Source organism: Otolemur garnettii, unplaced genomic scaffold (assembly GCF_000181295.1).
Source record: "Otolemur garnettii isolate 467f Iridium unplaced genomic scaffold, OtoGar3 scaffold00038, whole genome shotgun sequence".
Lineage (NCBI taxonomy): Eukaryota > Metazoa > Chordata > Mammalia > Primates > Galagidae > Otolemur > Otolemur garnettii.
The window spans coordinates 1468308-1489569 of NW_003852433.1; the positions used below are offsets into that span (position 1 = coordinate 1468308).

General features: G+C 44.6%; 2 protein-coding genes across 2 annotated transcripts in view; one reads left to right on the plus strand and one right to left on the minus strand.

Moving 5' to 3' along the window:
• Positions 1 to 2433, plus strand: part of SRRD (SRR1 domain containing) — an 8361-nt gene extending 5928 nt beyond the window's left edge. Inside the window, exons 5-7 of the mRNA XM_003789840.3 lie at positions 498 to 652; positions 1152 to 1197; positions 1868 to 2433. Of these exons, the coding sequence (XP_003789888.1) occupies positions 498 to 652; positions 1152 to 1197; positions 1868 to 2083 (417 nt within the window). The 3' untranslated portion in view covers positions 2084 to 2433. The remainder of the gene's footprint in view (positions 1 to 497; positions 653 to 1151; positions 1198 to 1867) is intronic.
• TFIP11 (tuftelin interacting protein 11) lies at positions 2364 to 20276 on the minus strand. Its single transcript, XM_023513284.1, has 13 exons — positions 20216 to 20276; positions 17821 to 18038; positions 15470 to 15623; positions 15007 to 15163; positions 13869 to 13996; positions 11789 to 11941; positions 8518 to 9045; positions 8287 to 8393; positions 7428 to 7596; positions 5975 to 6218; positions 5363 to 5505; positions 4778 to 4943; positions 2364 to 2790 (listed from the first exon to the last, which is right to left on the minus strand). Exons 2-13 carry the CDS (start codon positions 18027 to 18029, stop codon positions 2435 to 2437), a joined length of 2514 nt encoding a protein of 837 aa, XP_023369052.1. The 5' UTR covers positions 18030 to 18038; positions 20216 to 20276; the 3' UTR covers positions 2364 to 2434.
• Between the last annotated feature and the right edge of the window lie 986 nt (positions 20277 to 21262).

Genomic DNA, 21262 nt, shown 5'->3' on the forward strand with positions numbered 1-21262 from the left:
GAGAGGCCACGGAGCCAGGTGGGGGCGAAGGAGCAAAGGCAGAGAGGCCACGGAGCCAGGTGGGGGCGAGAAAGCAGGGAGCCTTACCTTATTTGGCCGTAGAGCAGTGGTTCTCAAGAAGGGGTGACTCTGTCCCCCAGGGGACATTTAAATAGAACTCAGTTATGGTGGGGATCTACACACAGTGACATGGAGTGTGGAGCATCATGAACAGTACATGAGGGACTGACTGTTGGCTCTCCCTCCTATCTTTGCTGTCATGGGACACAAATATATTCAGTACGAATGAGTTCTTTTTGGACAGTATGACTTTCTGACTTTTTAAAGTCTGGTGTATAACTGATTTTCATACATGCTAATGGAACTATTTCATAATTGAATTTAGTTTGCTTTTTTACCATTTGATACTTGTCTCTCAGCTCATTATTAATCTGTCCTCAACTTGCTGGAAGGAATAGAATGTGGGAGTGTTCACATCTGTCATACTGTGTCCCCAGGAAGGGAAACGCAGTATTTGTGGGGAGCCCACCATCTTTTACATGCTCCACTGTGGGACTGCCTTGTACAACAACCTTTTATGGAGTAACTGGTCAGCAGATGCCCTTTCCAAGATGGTCATCATTGGGAACAGTTTCAAAGGACTTGAAGAAAGGTAAGCCCGAGAATGCTGAGATTCTGGAAGAATCCAGCAATCTGAGATTCTGCGGCAAAGCCCAAACTCAGATTGACCCACAAACAAAACGTTTCCATGATGATCCTTTACTTGGAAATCCCGTTCCTTGGCGACCTGGATGAAGGGTTAAAGACAGATGCTAGAACCCTGACTCAAGCTATGAAGCAAGTTAAGGAGTCTTTTTGCCAATAATTTCTTCTCTCCCTTAATAATAGAAATGTTTTTGAAAAACAAGGGAAAGCATGTGATTTCTCTGCTCCACACCCCAGTGTTTCACAGTGCTAAGTATCTGTCATTTCTCTGTGGATGAAATGGGCAGGGTTAATAGGGTATTCACCTTTTCTACTGGTTAACCTATTCCATAGTCCAAGTGTTTTTTTCTGAATTCCTGCTCTCCTTAAATAATCTTGCCTTTCTTTGTATTTTAAGCTGCATAAAACAATTCTCATACCTCCTAATCATATTTCCTTATTTCTAGGTTGTTGGCAAGAGTTCTACAGAAAAATTATCCCTACATTGCAAAGGTATCCATCTGAATAAAGGGGGCAGGATGGAAAAGGGTGTGAAATACTATTCTCCATTGTGAGATAGAATTCTTCACAAAAAACTCATAGGAGGAAAACCATAGGGGCTAACTAAAGAAAGTGACATAACTGTATTATCAGCCAGCTCTGTCTATGGGTCTGTGTTCCAAAAAGCTGTTGCATTTTAATGCATCTCTTAGTTTTCTCCTATTTTATTCTCACTATCATGGCCCATCATATCCACTGTCCTTGGGGCTTCCAATTTATTGCACAAAAGCATATAAAGTCAGGCTCAGTGCCTGTAGCTCCAGGGCTAGGGCATGAGCCACATACACCGGAGCTGGCAGGTTGGAACCCAACCTGGGCCTGCCAAACAATGACAACTACGACCAAAAAATAGCTGAGCCTGTAGTCCCGGCTACTTGGGAGGCTGAGGCAAGAGAATTACTTAAGCCCAAGAGTTTGAGGTTGCTGTGAGCTGTGACGCCATGGCACTCTACCCAGGGTGACATAGTGAGACTGTCTCAAAAAAGAAGCATATGAATCAAAATATCCTTGTTTTTTTAAAAAGGATAAAGGGGTGACAAGTAAAATGAAGATTCACCCCCAGAAGAGTGGGGACTTACTGTATCTATCAAGTATTTATTTACATTTGAATTTTTCTGCTCAGATTTTAAAAGGACTAGAGGAGCTTGAGTTTCCTCAGACTTCACAGTTCACAGACATATTTAATGACACCTCTATCCACTGGTTCCCTGTACAAAAGCTAGACCAATTCCCCATGGATATTTGGGCATTTCAAGAAGAACCAGATTATCAGGACTGTGAGGACCTTGAAATCATCAGGAATGAGAAGATGACAACTACTGAACGGAACTTACCGTAATATGTTTGGTTTTGGCGGAGGCAGAAGCTACCACCAGAAACTAAAGGGAAATTTGCCATGAAGCAACTGCAGAGAACTCCTTTGCAGTGGCCCAAATTTCAGAGATGAGAACAGAGAAATATATCAACTTGGCTGTCCTATTTCAAGGACAACACTCCATGTGAGGACTTGGTATAAAGATTTATGCACTTCTAAAGTGATGCCATGTTTTACATCCTTCCCTGGTGACCTGGCCTGAATGTGGTACATCTCCCAAATAGAGAAGTAGCCTTTCCAAGATTAAAAATACTTTTATTCACAGCATGTCCCTCTCAGGCGCAAGTCTCTAGCCCACTATGGACTTGCCACAGTCTACTTGGCCATGTCAATCAGGCTCTGCAAGGAGGTGGGCACCCAGGTCTTCTCACCCTGGACAAACACCACTCCTCGGTCGATATAGATCACGATGCGGCCAAAGGTGTACAGCTGCTTCCCTTCATGCCGCTTCCCGATGACAGGCATGAAGACGATGTTGTGCTCCTCAGCCTTGGTCTCAATGAGGTCCTTAAAGTTCATGGGCACGGAGCTGGTGGCCACACCAATGCCCCTCTGGGCCATGTTCTCAGCCTCCCGTCGCTCCTGCATGGCCTCATACTGAAAGTCCTTCCTGCGCTCCGTGTGGGTGAGATAGGCAATGTTCTCCCGAGCTCCTGGCTGCATGTAGGCACCTGCAAAAGAAAGGGGGCAAGGCAGTGAGGACAGGTGTGCCCAGAGGGATGGAAGTTGACAGCATGACTCTGCCCAGGTCTGGGTATGCCTGAGTGGCCCATGACTCTCACTGAAGGACAGCTCTGCCTCACAGACACAACTTTGGAGGACGTTTAGATAAATGGCCAATACATCATGGCAAATTGGTCTGATGACTTGTGGCTAATATCTGGTACCAGAGAGATTATTAAATATTCAACATAAAATGAAATATCTGCAAGGGATTTGTCCTTTCAGAGCTAGAAACCTTGAACACTCACTATTCTGTTCTCTTGCTCTAGTCCCCACTCCACACTGCCAGAGAGGCAGCCCTAGGAACCTAAAAGACACGTGGCCCGTGGTAGCCATTTTTCCCCTTTTATTATTGTCTCCAAATCACCCCTCACTGAGGAACAGTGGTTATATCTTAACTTACCCATACAGGCCCCCCATTAGGGGAGCTAAAACATAGATGTCTACAGGATAATGTAGGACCAAAAATGCAAACTGCTAATTGAGGGGCATACACAGGGAACAGTTCTGGGAACATGAGGCCAGGGTGGCTAAGGAAGAGTTTCTGGAAAAAATGAACATGGAGATGGCCCTTGAAGAACCTGGGTAAGTAGATAAGCAGTCCCCGAGTTACAAACAAGACAGGTTCTTTAAATTTGTTCTTGAGTTTAATCTGTATGTCAGTGGAACCTATTACCTGTAGCTTCCCCTCATAAGTGTGACTTAGTCAGATGTCTGCAACTTGGACTTACTGTAGTAGCCTCTGTTTATAAGTGTGAATTGTACATAAATCACGTTTGTAACTCAGGGACTGCCTGTATATTTGCCTCATAAAACACAGTCTATATAATCTATTAATTTTCTGTTTTTCATGTAATAGGCTAACTAGAAAGAATTAAAGACCAGGAAAGAAGGTAGTGCCTGTGGCTCAAAAGGGTAGGGCGCCGGCCCCATATGCCAGAGGTGGCAGGTTCAAACCCAGCCCTGGCCAAAAAAAAAAAAGACCAGGAAAGAGAAAATTCCAGTCCCACTGCCACTCCTCAGCCTTGTGACCCTGAGCAAGCTCTTGGCCTCACTGAGCTCATCTGTAAACAACATGGTTATAGACCAGGTGGTGAGCAACACTGGCCATGGCCTTGTGATGTCCACATAGTGTGACCTAGGACTGGGTGATATATTCTCATTTACTCATAATCTAAGCAGAATGGCTTACCTAGAACTTGGGGAGTAGATGTTAAATGGCAGTGTTTTTTGGCTTTTTTGCAGTTTTTGGCCGGGGCTGGGTTTGAACCCACCACCTCTGGCATATGGGGCCAGTGCCCTACTCCTCTGAGATACAGGCACTGCCCATGAACTTTTGACATAATAAAGACATCCCCTATGAGTGCTGTACACAAATGTTAACTCATTTAATCCCTCTTGTAACCTATGAATTATTACTACTATTTTACAGTTTTTGGCCAGGGCTGGATTTGAACCAGCCACCTCCAGCATATGGGGCCAGCGCCCTACTCCTTTGAGCCACAGGTGCCACCCTATTATTATTATTTTATAAATAAAATGGAGCTAAGAGAGGTTCAACAATTACTTGGTATTATCTGTCCACCTGACTCCACACTGTTAGATGTGTACTTGAGTAGAAAGTATACCCAAGGCTCCTTAAAAAGCCATAGAGCACAGTGGTTAGGAAGGTGGACCCTGGGTCAGACCAACATTGTTTGAATCTAGCTGCAGACAGCTCTATTCAAAGGATGATGCTCCTCCCACTCACAGCATGCCTGGTCAGTGGGTGCCAGTTGACCATTTACCTGTGTCAGGAGGGTTAGATTCGACCTCTATAGGTGCTAAGAGTGGAATACAGCTTAGGCAGTCTCTGGGTCCCTGAAAACTGTCATTTACGTACGTAAAAACCTGGAAATGAGGGTCAGGGCATAAAAAATAGGAATCTTCACTCACCAACATTGGAGGATACTGCCCTGTTCATGATATCAAGTGCTTCATTAAATTTATCCTTGATGGATGGATGTGCCAGCACTTGGTCTGAGAACATGGATTTCCAACCCAGGTACCATTTGGTGATCTCCTCATAATTTGGGCTGTTACTAAGCCAGGAACATAGCACCTGCCAAAAAAGAAAAAAACTTTTATCCACAGTGGTACCACATGGGAGCAGGGATTCAGAGGCGCTAAATAATCTGGCACTTTTAAGAGTATGGATTTTGTAATCAGCTTGGTAGCTAAGTGTCCTGGCATGTAAGCACTCTGAGCCTCAATTGCCATGTCTGTTCGACAGGGAAACCAAAGTGCCTACCTGCTAGGGCAGTTTTGAGGAGCTGAGATAATGCAAATTAAATGCTTAGGACAGCATCAAGTATGGGACGAACTATCAATATATGGTGGCCACCATTACGATTACTTAATTCTTTCCTACCCTACCATGTAATTTATTTTGCATTATGTAACTGGCCTTGTGGTCAGGGCTTGGCAGAAAGTGAAGAGAATCCCCTGGTCCAACTCATCCCCGAAAAAAACAAAGTATACCTGAAGCCACCTGGGGAAGAAGTGCTTTTCAAGAAGTCCCACCAGGCTAGACACAGAGATCATCCCTTCCCAGTCGATCACCCAATAAAATGCATCCATATGCTGTTGGTGGGGGTTAATGACTAGCTCGCCAAGACACATCCCTGAAAGAGAAGCCCAGTCTGAGGTTCAGCTTTAGCAAAGATGCAGAAGTACGAAGAACAAACTGTCACCAGGCAATGTCAGTCTTTGATCTGCTTTTAAAGATCAAGTTTAAGCTCCTGATACACCAGAAATAAGTTCCTAACAAAATAAAATACCACAGAAATTTCAAACTTCACATAGCTGTCCTATGACCAGAAGCCAAAACTGAACCAATCAGAAAAACATTAACGCACAATAAGTCCAAATCTGTAACTGTGGACTGTTAGTCACTATTATAAACAATAGAAAGGACCCAAATTACATTCACATTCAGCCTCCACACAAATGGCAACCTTTCTTACAGTAAGCAATACTGTGTACCTAACATTTTCATGAACTCAGTGGCCATGTTTTAAATCATTACTGCTAGCCACAGAAACCGAGGGACCAAAGTGCTGGCCTTGGAGTGCACTTTCCACATTTCCTTACCCAGCTTGGGCACTATGTTCTTGACCATGAATGCTTCCCAGGAGCCAGGAGTGAAGACATCTTTCCATGGCTGGAGGATGAGCTTGGCAGAGGAATCGCTGGGGTGCCACTTCTGCAAGGCACTAGAGAGCTTGCTGCGGATGGGGGAATAGAGCGGCTCCAGCCGTGCCTGCATGAGGGGCAGCCATGGGTGGATCCAAGAGTGGATGGGTACAGTGTCTGTCAGTGGGTTCCAGTTTTCCACCTGCAGAGTGGGGAGAAGAGAACTCATGCCATGGGTGAGGCAGTCACATAAACCTGCATGGTTAAAGGCTGTGGTCCTCAACCCCCCGGCCTATTAGGAACCAGGCCTCACAGCAGAAGGTGAGGTGCAAGCAAGCAAAACATCCTTCACTTGTATTTATTGCTCCCCATCATGTGCATCACAGCCTGAGCTCTGCTCTTGTCAGGTAAGTGGCAACATCAGGTTCTCATAGCTATGAGTGTGACTCTACTGTAAACTGTGCATGTGATGGATCTAGGTTGTATGCACCTTGTGAGAATCTAACGCCTCATGAACTGAGGTGGGGCCGAGGTGGTGATGCTAGCACTGGGAAGAGACTGCAGATTATCATTAGCAGAGAAGTTTGACTACACAGAGACCATAATCAACTGCTTGTAGACTCATCAAAATCCCATCAATGAGTGGCACATGACAACTGAGCTTTATCTAGTGACAGGCTTTATAGCAGAATGCTATGGGTGTCACTGTCTCCCATCACACACACACCCCAACCCGGCTAGTTGCAGGAAAACAAGCCCAGGGCTCCCAGTGATTCTGCATTATGGTGAGTTGTATAATGATTTCATTATACATAACAATGTAATAATAATAAAAAGACAGTCCATGATAAATGTAATGCATTTGAATCATCCCAAATTGTGCCCCCCACCCCAATGTGTGGACAAATTCTTTCATGAAACCATTCCCTGGTGCCTAAAAGGTTGAGGAACCACTGGTTAAAGGCAAGAACTGTGCTCACAGGAGAAGGCCTTGTGCACCCTTGACCATGGTCCACAATCCTTTGCACATACATTCCGTGGAGGACAGTCTCCACATTATGGAAGGGAGGGCTAGGTACTAAGGGACAGCCAAGGTGCCTTGTAGGCATTTTACATTCCATTATCCCCAAACAGACACCTGACCCAAACAAACATACCCCTTGAATTGTATTACCTCTCAGGAACTGTACCATTCTAATTTTATTTAAAAAAAAAGAAAGAAAATGACATCTCTCTTGCAGATTTGAGGGGGGAAATGCTAAGAAAAAGGCTGAATTAACACTACAGCACAATAGTTGTGCTGGCAAACCCAGCTGCAGGCATTTTTAATAGCACTGATATAACGAAGAGAAAGGCTGAACAAGTCCCCATAGTTCTCAATGACAGCTGTTTCCCACGACTCTCACCCTACCTCCTTCTGCAGCTTGGGGAAGATGAGTTGGTCCAGTATATTATCTAAAATCCACACAGGAATAATGTGAACCCAACTATCCAGAAAGTCCACCATTGGGTCACAGTTTCTTGGCTGCCACTGGGTGATAATATTTCGAACGAAAGGCATCCAGACTTCCCATATCAACCTATGGAAAAAAGGAGAGGACAGGTTGGTTAACTGCACCGATTAGTTTCAAAGTATACCCACCACCACTTCTCTAGAATAAGAAAACTCCAACCATGGAAACCCATCAGGCCAGTCCCCCTGCAGGCCAGACCTGAGGCTGTCTCTTCCTTACTCTTGAAAGCTGTCCCCTTGACCTCCAACACCTTGGTCTCCTCAGCAGTGGCTGCCTTGCAGAGATGCTTCAGGATCACAAGGGCCCCTTTCCAAATATCAAGTGCTTTCTCACCTCTACCCACAGGAAATGCTTCTCACCCTGTGGGTCATAGCTTGAATGTCACCTCCTTTGACAGGCCTCTGTCCAACACATCTCTCCATGGAGGTACACACCCTAGTTTTCTCTTGCTGTACCCAGTGTGCACCCTATTTTATTTGTTCACTTCCTTGTTTACCATCTGCCCTTTCCACTGTACTGTAGATAGAGGCTGTCTGCTCTATATCCAGGGTGAGCCCTGCTCTGGCACAGGCATGACACTCAACAGACACTTGACAAGTGTCAGATGGACTAATGAATCAATCCCTCTGAATTCCTAGAGCAGTGACAACATGGAGCAGGTTAATAAAGGCCAGTACTGCCACCTTCCCCAGCCTTTAGAAATCCTTCCCAGTCCTAAGAGACAGCAGTAGGAATGCAGACCCCAATCTGCAGTACCTGTGAAAGGCGTCCGCCGAGAGGTCCTGCCCGCCATGGGACAAGAGCTGGTCGTTCTCCAGGAGGCTTTTCCACTTGGAGATGATCTCAGTGCCATAGGTGCAGTCCTGAGCAGAAACACAGAGCAGCTGAGGGCAGGGAGCCAGCCCGCCCTCCTGCCCTCTGCACAGCTCATCAAGTAAAGGCATGCCCAACTGAGAGGCCCGGAGGTTGATTATCCCAACAACTCACTTTGAGGGGATCCCACTCCTTGAAGTACTCCTTCATGAGGGGATAAACAATGGCCACAGCGAGGTCCACACGGTCTGACATCCGGTACTCCTCGTAGTACTTGTCCTGGAGGGTTTCAAAGATGTGGGCGCACTCGTCCAGGGTGAGGGGGTTGCTGCAGTTGGGCTGCATCCGCCGCTCACACTCCTCCACCATCTCTAGGACCTTGCTGAGATTGGAGATGACCCGCTCCTCGTGCTCCAGGACCTCAGACATTTTTTCCAGCTCATGGGAGAGGTTGACCACCATGTCCCGCTCATACTGCAGCTGCCGGTCGTTCTGGATGATCTCCTGTTCTGTGAGGTCGATGAGCAGCTGCAGATTGTGCTCCAGCTCAGGCAGCGCGAAGCCTGGGGCCTTGGCCTCTTTGCCGGGCTGTGGTGGCTGCTGAGACTGCAACGGCAGCCCATCATCAGGAACGTTGTGCTTGTGGCTGATCTGACTGTAGCTGTAGTAGACCTTCTGCTCCCGGCCTGTCATGTCTATGACCTTGGAAAGCCCGGCAGAGGGGGATGAAAAGTTAACATTACATCAACACTTAACACTTAAACATTCAGCTAAGCCTGGGGAAGGCACAGTGCTAGTGGAAGTGTGTAAAAACCACATTGTTCCACACAGCTGGAGAAAAGCAGTGTTTACCAAAGTGAGAGACTAGTGAGCTAGTCTCCTCTGTACTAGCTCAGAAGAAACTGCCAGGGACAAAGCAATCAGATGCAGCAAGTTGTTCTCCATAGGATCCCTTTGAGCAAGCCAGATGAAGATGACTTACAGGAAAACTGATGAAATTTCAATAGGGACTGAGTATTAGTAGAGATGGAAGTTTACTTTAATTGAAAAGTTGAGGCTGGGCACAGTGGCTCATCTGGAGGCCAAGATGGATCTGTTGAGCTCAGGAGAGAGACCCCATCTCTACTAAAAACAGAAAAATTAACCAGGCCTTGGGGTAGGTGCCTGCAGTCCCAGCTACTCAGGAGGACACTTGAACCCAGAAATTTAAGGTTACTGTGAGCTAGGTTGACACCACAGCACTCTAGCCTGGGTAACTTAGTGAAATTCTGGAGAAACTTGGAGAAATTCTGTCTCCAAAAAAAAAAAAGTAGAGGCTACACAGATCGAATCAGGTAATAAAACAACAGCTACAATTAAAATATCACAATTTGCTAAAAAAATATGCATATAAGCAGAGAAAGATTTAGGATATACATAGAGTGTTAAAATTTTAGAGGATGAAAAATACTATTTTTTATACTTTTGCGTTTCTCTATTTACTAATTTTCTAAAATGTACCACATACTACCATTGCAATAATAAAAAGTTTTTTTTTTTCACTTAAAAACAGAAGACATAAAAAAAGTTTTTAGAGGCCGGCGCGGTGACTCATGCCCGTAATCCTAGCACTCTGGGAGGCTGAGGTGGGTGGACTGCCTGAGCTCACAGCTTCCAGACCAGCCTAAGCCAGAGTGAGACCTTATCTCCAAAAATAGCTGGGTGTTGTGGTGGACGCCTGTAGTCCCAGCTACTTGGGAGGCTGAGGCAAGATAATCACTTGAGCCCAAGATTTTGAGGTTGCTATGAGCTATGATAGCACAGCACTCTACCAAGGGTGACAAAATGTCTCAAAAAAAAAAAAAAGTTACTGGACAAAAGCAACCTAGGAATGAGCTAATTCCAATGTTTTAGGAAAACTGAGGAAATCTGAATATGGACTGTTCTTCTGAAACAGAAATTATTTGTTGTCACTTTAAGTAAGAGTGTGATCAATCCATAGAACCACTGGAGGAAAAAACACTGGGAGAGCGCTGGGGTCCAGTCAACATGTCCTGACTCACAATCTCCCAGTCAGACCTAGACTCCCATGTTTCTTTCAGGTCCCCCATGACCTTGAACAATAACACTTGAGAACCCATGTAAGGCTTTGAATTCTGTGATATACTATCTGTGATATCTGTGATATCCTATACCAATCTACACAAGGCAACCATTGATCATATTCTTTGGCTACTTGGGAAAATAATGGAAAACCTAATACTCTATATGCACATAACAGTGGTGGAATATTTAATCTATCTTAAAAGAAAAAGAAAAGATGCAATGCTGCAAAGGAGCCCTGGGAATTCTCTCCTGCCCTTCTGGTCATAGTATAGTACAACCTCCCCAGAATGTAAATGCTAGATTGTATTCTTTAATCTAGTGATTATACTTGTAGGAATCTATCCTTAAAAAAATGTCTGAAACAAAGACAAAGTTTTATATACAAACTAACTTGTCAAAACCCCAAATCATGGCTAAACGTAATCCCAGCACTCTGGGAGGCCAAGGCAAGTGGACTGCTTGAGTTCAAGAGTTCAAGACCAGTTGGAGCAAAAGTGAGATTCTGTTTCTACTAAAAGTAGAAAAAACTAGCTGAGTGTTGTGGTGGGTGCCTGTAGTCCCAGCTACTCAGGCAGCTGAGGCAATAGGTTGCCTGAGCCCAGGAGTTTGAGGTTGCTATGAACTATGATGACACCATAGCATTCTACCCAGGGTGGCTGAGGGAGACTCCTCTTAAAAAAAAAAACCCAAAGGTGGGGAGGTAGTTCATGCCTGTAATCCTAGCACTCTGGGAGGCCAAGGCAGGTGGACTGCCTGAGCTCACAGGTTCGAGCTCACAGCCCAAGCAAGAACAAGACCCCTTCTCTAAAAAAAATAGGAGGGCATTGCAGTAGGAGCCTGTAGTCCCAGCTACTTAGGAGGCGGAGGCAGGAGAATCGCTTGAGCCCAGGAGACTGAGGTTGCTGTGAGCTATAGTGCCACAGCAAGGCACTACCAAGGGCAACAAAGTGAGACTCTGTCTCAATAAATAAATAAATAAAACCAGGAAAAAGTTAAAGATCTAATAATAGAGTTAGGAATTATGCACTCATTAAAAACAGTATTCACATTGAGTTTTTTAATAACAGAAATGTTAATAAATTCACTGATTGCAAGTTCCAGAAAGATGGGAACATTTGGTTTACGCCATGAAGAGTACCTGGCACGAAGTCGGAACTTGGTAACTGTCACTAAATACATAAGAGTAATGGGTGGGAACATGCTACCATCCAGTGAGAAAAGCAGGATACCAAGACAAATAAAGGCTAGAGGACCCCAAGAACCTTAGAAACGGTTCAGTGACTAACCCTGAGGTATGGGATTATTTCTGTGTGTTTTCTAACATGTCCTGGGACCAGGTATTATCCAAGGGCCCTCATACCTTGACCTGAGAAATCTCCTTCTGGGGAGCAGTGAGCTTCTTGCTAATCCTGCCCTTGGCTTTCAACTCTTCCACCGTTTTGTAAGAGTATTTGGGCTTCTTCTTGCTTCCACTTGGGTCTTTCCTCCACTGGCTCAGCTCCTTCTGAAACTCCTAAACCAGGGGGATAAAATCAGTTCCAAGAAAGAACCCCTTTTTACAGTAGGTGGGGCCCCTGAGACCACTAACATTCACCAGTCTGTGTCTTAGATTTGTGTAGAAGTTATAAGTGAAGGACTGCATCTATGTGACACTGAAACCATCTAATGATGGTCTAATGATAGACCTTGACACATACCCATACTCTTAGAAATAACGAGGTTCAAAGGGTAGGTGCACCAGACTAATAGGAGAAAGAAAAATAAAGACAAAAGCAACATTTTCTGAACATCTACTATGGGCAGGTACTATGCTAGTTTGAAATTTACTTCACATAAAACTTAGAAATACAATGTAAAGGATTTTTTAAGTACAGCAAAACTTGGGCTAAATAAAAATAAAGATGAATAAGCAGGGCCTAAGTCACAAGGCAATGATATCTTTCACAATAACGGTCTACAAAACCCTTTTGCAGGATCTAGAAGGGGTGCCCAACCTGCAGCCAGCATCTGTTTTGCTTATCGTGATGTCGGATATTGTGAAAATTATACACAGGCCTTTCTTTCTTTTTTTGCTCAACAGCTTTCATTAGCATTTGTATATTTAATGTGTGGCCAAGACAACTCTTCCTCTGATGTGCTGCAGAAAAAAATGTTAGACACTCCTTTAGATTCTAAAGCAGCGGTTCTCAACCTGTGGGTCACGACCCCTTTGTAACAATGAAAATACATCCTGCTGCTTATCAGATGTTTACATTACAATTCATAACAGTAGCAAAATTACAGTTATGAAGTAGCAACGAAAATAATTTTATGGTCGGGGGTCACCACAACATGAGGAACTGTATTAAAGGGTCACAGCATTAAGAGGCATTAGGAAGGTTGAGAACCACTGTTCTCAAGTGGAGGAAGACTGCCAATCTCAGGATAGTAGACAGCGTCCAGCCCACAGAAGTTGGTTTGGTGGTGGTTGGTTTGCTTTTCTCACACTGGTTAAAACTTGCAACTTTTCTTTCAAATAGATCTAGACTCCTGGCTACTCTGGGAAAATCGTAAGCTCAGGCAATATGGGGTCCACATTCTTTTAAGCAACAACAGACTAGAGATGAATAAACAGAGATTCCCCTCACGAGGGGCCTGTACCTCTGTCCCCATCATTCCCGTTGTCTTGCACCTGGCTTGTACTCATTTCTGTTCTGTGCCTGGAACCTGCTGGCTTTAAGAACCCCTGACTCAGAGTGATCAATCCCATGTTTTCAAATATTTCCTTCTTTGTTAAAAGGAGGTCAATGACAAGAAGAGCAATGTGTTTCTTTATAGCATCTTGCTTCTCATAAATGCAAAGATAAAATGAGTATTATTTCAAGAGAGTTGGCCCCTTCCATCACTGGAGTAAAGAGACACAGGGCGCCAGCAGATGGCCCCCTGATACACGTGGGATGAAAACCAAGTACCTAAACAAGGACAGGAAAGCCTGAAGGTGAGGCCTGGCCTCCTCGGTACAAGCACTTCCTTCCGTTCTCTGCTCCCTATGCTACTTTCTGCTTCCTTTACGGTCCCTTAGCCATCAAACTCCCAGCTCCTCAGTATATTCTGGATTCTCAGATCACCCTACAGTTAAGCACCTTCTCTTCCACCAACTCTCAATACAAGTGTTTCTTTCCCTAAGAGGTTTTCCTGATCACCTTATTTATTAAAAGTAGGTCAACACCCTTTTCCCCAACCTCATTTTCTATCTAAGCACCTCCCAGCACCCACTGCCATGTCTTCTATCCATACTGGAGTGGCCTGTTTACTGTCTGTCTCCACCAGGCTCCAACCCCTTTCATCACAGCACACCCAGCCTCTTGCACAGTCTGGAGCATAAACATCTGAGAACTGAAGGAAGGAATGAACAGACAGTTATCCAAAATGGCACCAGACACCACCCACCCACTGCTTACCTCTTCTGCTTCCTCTTCTGAGTCAACCACAGGGAAGTCTTGCAGGGACTGAGTGGTACGCTCCGAACCATAAGCCCCTACCGCTCCTTTGCCTTTTCTCTGTTTGGCTTCAATTGGGTTAATGATACCTGACAAATTCCAGCAAAGATAAAAAGGACTTGAGATGACACCAATTCATGTATGTGAGTGAACCACTCAGTGAAATCATACTTCCCTGCTCCTTACACAAAATAACACCCCACTCAGAAAGGTGAATGTCTCTCTGCCCTTGGTACACTGTTCGTGTCCTACATGATCTGAAACTTCTGAGCATGTATGCTACTACAGAATAGCCTGCTGATCTTAAGTGAGTTATGTCCTAAATACAGATTTCCATTTCCACTTGGATTCATTGTTTTATTGGATGGGAATAATTCATTTGTAACTGAGAACTCCGGCATACTATATTCTACAATTTACTCATCTGAAAGCCTTTGTCATGCAGTAATTATATATTAATTCTGATTGAAGTGAAACTGGAAACTGCATGAGTCTACTCATCTGTTTTACTTAGTAGTTCATATCTCCTATATTTAACATTTTTATAACAAGTTTAAGACCAGGCATGGTGGCTCGCACTGTAATCCCAGCACTTTGGAAAGCCTAGGCAAGAGGACTGCATAAGCCCAGGAGTTGACAAGTAGGAGCTAGGTAACATAATTAAACCCTGTCTCTACAACATTAATAATAAGTTTAAGTTGTAGAAATAAATGCTGCATTTTTCCCATACAAGTATTTATAAACAAGACCACAATATTTCAATGCAGATTTCCTACCCCTTTAAATTTTCCATCCCCACACCCTTACATTTAGTACTGTTGAAATCTCACATAAAAACTGTCCCTTGTTCTCGTTCCAGGCCACCATGTCTATCTTCACTCCACCTGTTTCAGCCCTAACACTTTTCCTCCCTCTGAAACAAATATTTCATTTAACTTCAGTTTTGATAAAGCAAGGCAGCTTTGGAGCACAGATGCCTGGCGCTGGCAAACCGAGCTGCAGAGTTCAAGTAAAGCAGAGAAAACCACCTCTCCGACTGCACCCCTCCTTCCCTCCACCTCACCTCCACTATCCAAGACAACAACGGTGTGTGCAATACCTTGTGCATTCTTCCCAAGCCCCCGTCCAGGGACGTAACCCATCTTCTGAAGTAGCTTCTGTCCGATTCCTTTTGTGTGTCTTTCCCAGCTGCCAAAGTCCATGAAAGACTTGTTTCCTCCTGCAAAACCCTTCTGACTGGGCTTAAAATTCCCACCCTGCAAAGATGAAAACTCAAAGTTTAGTTAATGGAAAAAGAAAAACAAAAACCTAAGAAAGCGTGGCCAATGGAAAGACGCCCTCACAGTTATAGAACAACACTATGGAAAGTGTCATATGAACCAAATATCATCTGTGATGCGTGTCAGGAAAGAAAAGAGACTGCACTACATACGTCACGCCTCACGGAAACCTGGTGCCACAAGGGGGTTCCAGCTGGGCCTCTCCCTGGCTAGGAAATGCTTAGGCCACAATGACCTTTGAAGGATATTACTAAAGTCACAATTCTGTAATAAAGACTCTACCGTTTTTAACTTCTTTGGTCCAAAATCCTTAGGGAAGTCATCCTGCTTAACAGGTTTCTCTTCGTCATCAGAATCCTCCAACTCTGCCTCCTCTGCCGCCCCTTTCTTTAGTCCTGCGCTGATGAAGTTGACCGGTGCAGAGTAGTCGCGGGCCCTGCAGGCAGACACAGAGCCCCACAGGGTTGTAAAGAAGTCTCTCCTGCAGCCATCCACTGTAGAAACTGCTCACTAGAGAATTCCTTAGAGTATGGACCTCATGGGATCTATTTTAAAGGAGTCACACATTTATTTATATGTCAAAGTATCAAAAAAGCCCCAGATTTGGCTTCTAATAATTAAGCTTAACATTGTTACTTGATATGTTCAATTCAAATCTCTGGCTGGAGAGTTACATCAAGGTAAAGTTAATTATAAATTCAAAATAATGTAGCATTCCAACATTTTAAGATAAAATTAATTTATCTTAAAGGGCATTTTTTTTGGAAACTCAAGTATATAAATAAAATAGGAGCAGAAATTTTGATAAAAATTATAAATAAACAAAACCATTATATTACATATGAATATAAAGTATGTAATAATGACCATGTATATTAATCAAACTTTAAAAAAGCTCATATCCATTAGGTTTATTTGAATATGAAAACTAACCTAAAAATGGAATATACTGACTTATACCCTGACTGCCTGAAGAATGGCACTTACATTAATTCATTAACCTCAGTTCCTTCTGTATAAAACAAAGCTGACATATTTGTAATGTAGGGTTAAAGGAATATAGAGGAAAAATTCCAATGGAAAACCCAGAAAAATTGCAAACAAAGTGATGATTTATAAAATGACCAATGGAGTAATTAAACACCCCTATGGCAGTAATAGAATTCAGAGAATGTTTTTCTTAAAAGATGCACCCTAACTTAGTAGTTAGTAGCCCAAACTCTCAGATAGGTCTCAATTCCAATTCTAGCTCAGCCTCTGCCATGTGTGACCACTGGCTTCAGTTTTCTAATCTGTAAAATGGGGGAAATAATAATGGCACTCTTGTCACAAGGAAAATAAAACCAGGCCTGTGAAGTTCCTAGAACATGTAAGCAGCCAACAGATGTTAGCTGTTACTACTGTTTATGCAATTATTGATCCCTGATCTACTTGTCAACTGCTTTTAGACTTGCTTGTACTTATGAAGGTTGAACAGACTCCCACGCTCTCTTCCAGATTCCTTTGAAAACAACACACCTCCTTTGAAAAACAACACAGTCTCAATGGGCTAGAGCAGTGGTTCTCAACCTAGGGGTCAAACAACCCTTTTACAGGAGTCGCTGAACACCATCCTGCATATCAGATATTTACATTGTGATTCATAACAGTAGCAAAATTACAGTTATGAAGTAGCAATGAAAATAGTTTTATGGTTGGGGGTCACCACAACATGAGGAACTGTATTAAAGGGTCGCGCCATTAGGAAGGTTGAGGACCACTGGGCTAGAGAGCCTGGAGGCCATAGGTGTGGACATTCAGGGAAAAAACCCAAAGCTGCCACACCCTAGTCAAATGAGTTGCAATCAGTGCACACAAACCTCCACTAAAAGGAGACATTTTCAGCCTGAATCCTCATCTCCTACCAAAATCCCAGCCCAAGCCTCCACCTCTGCAAAGATCATTGCCTCAGCTTCCTCACAGAGCTGCTTTCCACTGCACACCTACTCTGCCCTCTTCTCTTTGAGAAGGTCTTCTCAAAACATAACCACCCTACACCATAGCCTCTCCACGTGCCTTCTTCAAACTATGCTCCCTCCCTCTCTCTGCTCTAGCCCTGAAACCTTTCACATCCCTGTGGATACCTTGTCCTCACCCATCAAAGGCCTTTGCACACTCATGCCTCCCCTATTACCCGAGTTATCTTCTACTTTTATATGACTTTAAGGGCCACTTCTCCAGCGAAATCTTCCCTGACCTCCAAGAAGAGGTAAACAGCCTAGAATGTGCTCTCCCTAATCCTAAGTCACAACTGCAAAGTCTGGTTTAGTTGTTGAGTAATGCCTATCTCTATCCACTAGGGTCTGGGCTCTAGACAGGCAAGGACTGGGTCTCCAGCAGAAGGCCTAACACAATAACTGCTCAATAAACACTGACTGATAAATGAAAAGCAATCTAGCCCAAGGAGAAACTAGAACCTCCCTAGCTTATTCCATAGCTAAGAGACTCAAAAAGTTATGAGAAAAGTACAATTGTCAGGGTATCTCCCCAACTCCCTCTCCATCTTCCCCACAGACACACACACACACACACACACACACACACACACACACTTCTCTTAACCAAAGGGGAAGTAGCCCCATGCCAGGTATTACCGTTTGCCTCCAAAGCTAGGCCTCTCCTCATCCGAGTCCCGCTCAGCCCACACCCCATAGGTGGCTTCTTCCTTGGTCTGCCAGTGGCGCTGCCGGTTGGGGTTGAATTCATTCTGGAGATCCCAGTCAGTGATCTCAAAGTTTTCCCGCTCGTCATCGTCATCATCTATGCGGCCTTCTCCATCCCGGTACAAGTGGGACAGTGACATGGCCAGTCACTAAAGGAAGGAACAAAAAGGGCACAGTCTGTAATAAGTACTGAGGGCAGCAGCAGGAAGAGTCTCTGTGAGTCTCTATTCTTGGCTAACTTCAGAGCTTCCTCCAAATTCATAATCTGTTAAAATCATTATAACTATTCAATAAAGCAGCTATTTAAAACATATTTTTTAAAAAACAATCAGCACAAAACAGGGAAACAAAGAACCACTCCCAACAGTTTATATGATTCTTAGAAGTATGTATTTCCTTGACCTAATAACATAAACTTACACACAAACTTCACAAAAATAACTAAGTATGTTACTCTATAAATTAATGCCTCAGAAATTGGGTGGTCATCTTCATAGATTCTAGATTTTTCAATTTTTCTCTACTGAAGAAAGAGTTCTATCTGGACCTTTGGTCATCCCAGGAAAATGACTTTTTAGAATGTTTTCGAAAATACATTACTTGATGAGACTCAAAGATTCTTGTTATAACTTAAGTTTCCCACCCAAAACATGATCTCTTCTGATGAGCTAGAAAGCTATAGTACTTCTTAACTTGATCTCTTTTTTTTTTTTGAGACAAGAGTCTCACTTTGTCCCTCAGTAGAGTGCTGGGGAGTTATAGCTCACAACAACCTCAAACTCTTGGGCTCAAGTGATTCTCTTGTCTCAGCCTCCCAAACAGCTGGGACTACAGGTGCCGCTATTTTTAGAGAAGAGAGCTCAGGCAATCCACCAGTCTCAGGACCCCAAGTGCTGGGATTACAGGCATAAGCCACTGTGCCTGGCATGAACATAATCTTAACAGTTAGATCTCCATAGAATGAAATGCAGATGCACCTCTTGGTAGCTGTGTGATGAGATCCAGTTGTCTCGCTCTTAAATTAAGGTTAACTACTGCACCAACCTGCTTGTAAGGTGGATTCAAGTAGTTCCTGATAAGCTTATCAAGAAACAATAGCTTCTACTGTAGTCCCATGATTAGGTTCATCATCATTACTATTGTTGGACTACAGAGTGACTCTAGCAAGGTGACTGTGAACTCAGGCATGCTAAAATCACAGCCCAAGTTCAATTTCAAACTCAACAAGATACTCTAGGTATGAGTACATGGATGCTGTTGACTTTCTTAGAAGTCAAGTAACGAACCATAACACAGCCTTTCTCAAAACTTCCATAGTGGCCTACGTATTAAATGCACATGAAAAGTGCCAAGCATGGTGCACTCACCACACAGTACTATTTTCAATATGTGACAGCTATTGTGATTCTTGTCTACCAATGCTGCAGGTGGCCTTCGGGAAAACAGAATTTGCTACTTACACAAGTAGTGTCCAACTCTGGTCAGCGCTGCCTGAAAAGTTCTCCCTGCTTTTCTACTCACTGGTGCACTGGTTTAATACAGCTGGTTCCAACCTCTTCTAGGAGTGCACAGGAGGTGGGGAGTCCCCAATGCACGGGATTATATAATACCACTACCTTCTTGGACACAGGGCATGGTAAAAACTCTGGATTAGTCACGTATTATCAAGTTTTTAGTAGGTGCTAGGTACACAATGGGTGTTTGAGGCCAATCAGCTAATGTCAGCATTAAGACACTTCTGCGAGAGGGACTATTAACGTTTCCAAGCTTCAGATAACCAAAAGGGGCCGGGTGCGGTGGCTCACGTCTGGAGTACTAGCACTCTAGGCCAAGGCGGAAAGATTATTTGACTCAGGAATTCGAGACCAGCCTAAGCAAAAGCGAGACCCCGTTTCTATAAAAAGAAAAAGAAAGAAAGAAAAATCAGCGCCGTAAGTAGTGGTACGCGCCTGTAGTCCTAGCTACTTGGGAAGATGGGTAAGAAGATCGCGTGAGCCCGGTAGTTTGAAGTTGCAGGAGACAAGAACGGAAACCCTCACCAAAAAAAAAAAAAAAAAAGCGCAGAGAAGTTAAGAAACTTGTCCCGGGTTCCACAGCTGGCAGGACTCGAAACCCAGAACTTGAAGCCAGGACTCCACGTTCCTAGCTCAGCCCAAGCACGGACCCCCAGGGCCCCGAAGCAATGCCGCCCTTCTCCGCGCCTCGGGAGGGCAGTCTGCAAACAGAATCCCACGCCAGCTGGCCGCGACCCGCCTCCTCCCAGCCGTCCCCCTACTCCCGCTGACGCTGACTCCCCAGTCCCCTTCCCACCCGCAGCTCCGCTCACCTCTCCGACGTCTCCAGCCTTCTCAAACTTCACACTCTGCCCAGAGACACTCCCGCGGCCGGAACTCGGGGGTGCCGGAGCCGGCGCTCCGGAAATGACGTCTGGCTACCGCAAATTGCTCAGTAGTTGCCATGGCAGCGGCGGAACGCGACACTGGGTTCGGCTCTAAGCAGCCTGCTGAGATCCCGGAAAGGAGAGACGGCCTTGAAGGGCCCGGGACGGCTGCGGCTTGATCCTCCCAAAGTGCCGGCCTCCCCGCCGCTCCTGCTTAGCCCTGCGACTCCCAGCCCGAGATGACTGGTGTGGAAGTCGCTGAGCCGCTTTAGGTTAAGGAGACTTTTGCCTGTGTGAGATTCTTATTGTGTAAAATGGCGATATAGGACTAGTTCTTAGGATAACTAGAACTAGTTGAGAAATACTGTGAGACGGCAAGGGTCCCGGGACACAGTATTCAAATGGAAATAATGAAGTTCCAGCCGCTGTCTGCTGTATTTTTGGCTGTCTCAGTATAATGACCATCGTGGGCACAGGACAGTTGCGTTATGCAGGAGTTTGAGAGTGAATAAAGGAATGAATGGGAAACCTCTAGCAGTGGTTCTCAACCTTCCTAATGCCGCGACCCTTTAATACAGTTAAAAGGGGTCGCGACCCACAGATTGAGAACCGCTGCGTGAGTCTCCCAGGTATTCTCCTCCAGGAAATAATTCCTTTCACTTCGAGTTGGTAAATAAATTCATTCATTCACTGATTTATTTATTTATTTTGGAGACAGAGTCTCACTTTGTCACCCTGGGTAGAGTGCCAGGGTGTGATAGCTCACAGCAACCTCAAACTCTTGGGCTCAAGGGATCCTCTTGCCTCCGGAGTAGTTGAGACTACAGGAACCCACCACAATGCCAGGCTAATTTTTAGAGATAGGGTCTCGCTCTTGCTCAGGCTGGCACTGATGTAATTAAAATGTGCTGGCTGCCTCCACTGTGCTTGGCCCAGGGGAAACAACAAACGAAACAGTTATGGACCCTGCCAGGGAAGCCCTCACCATCTGTC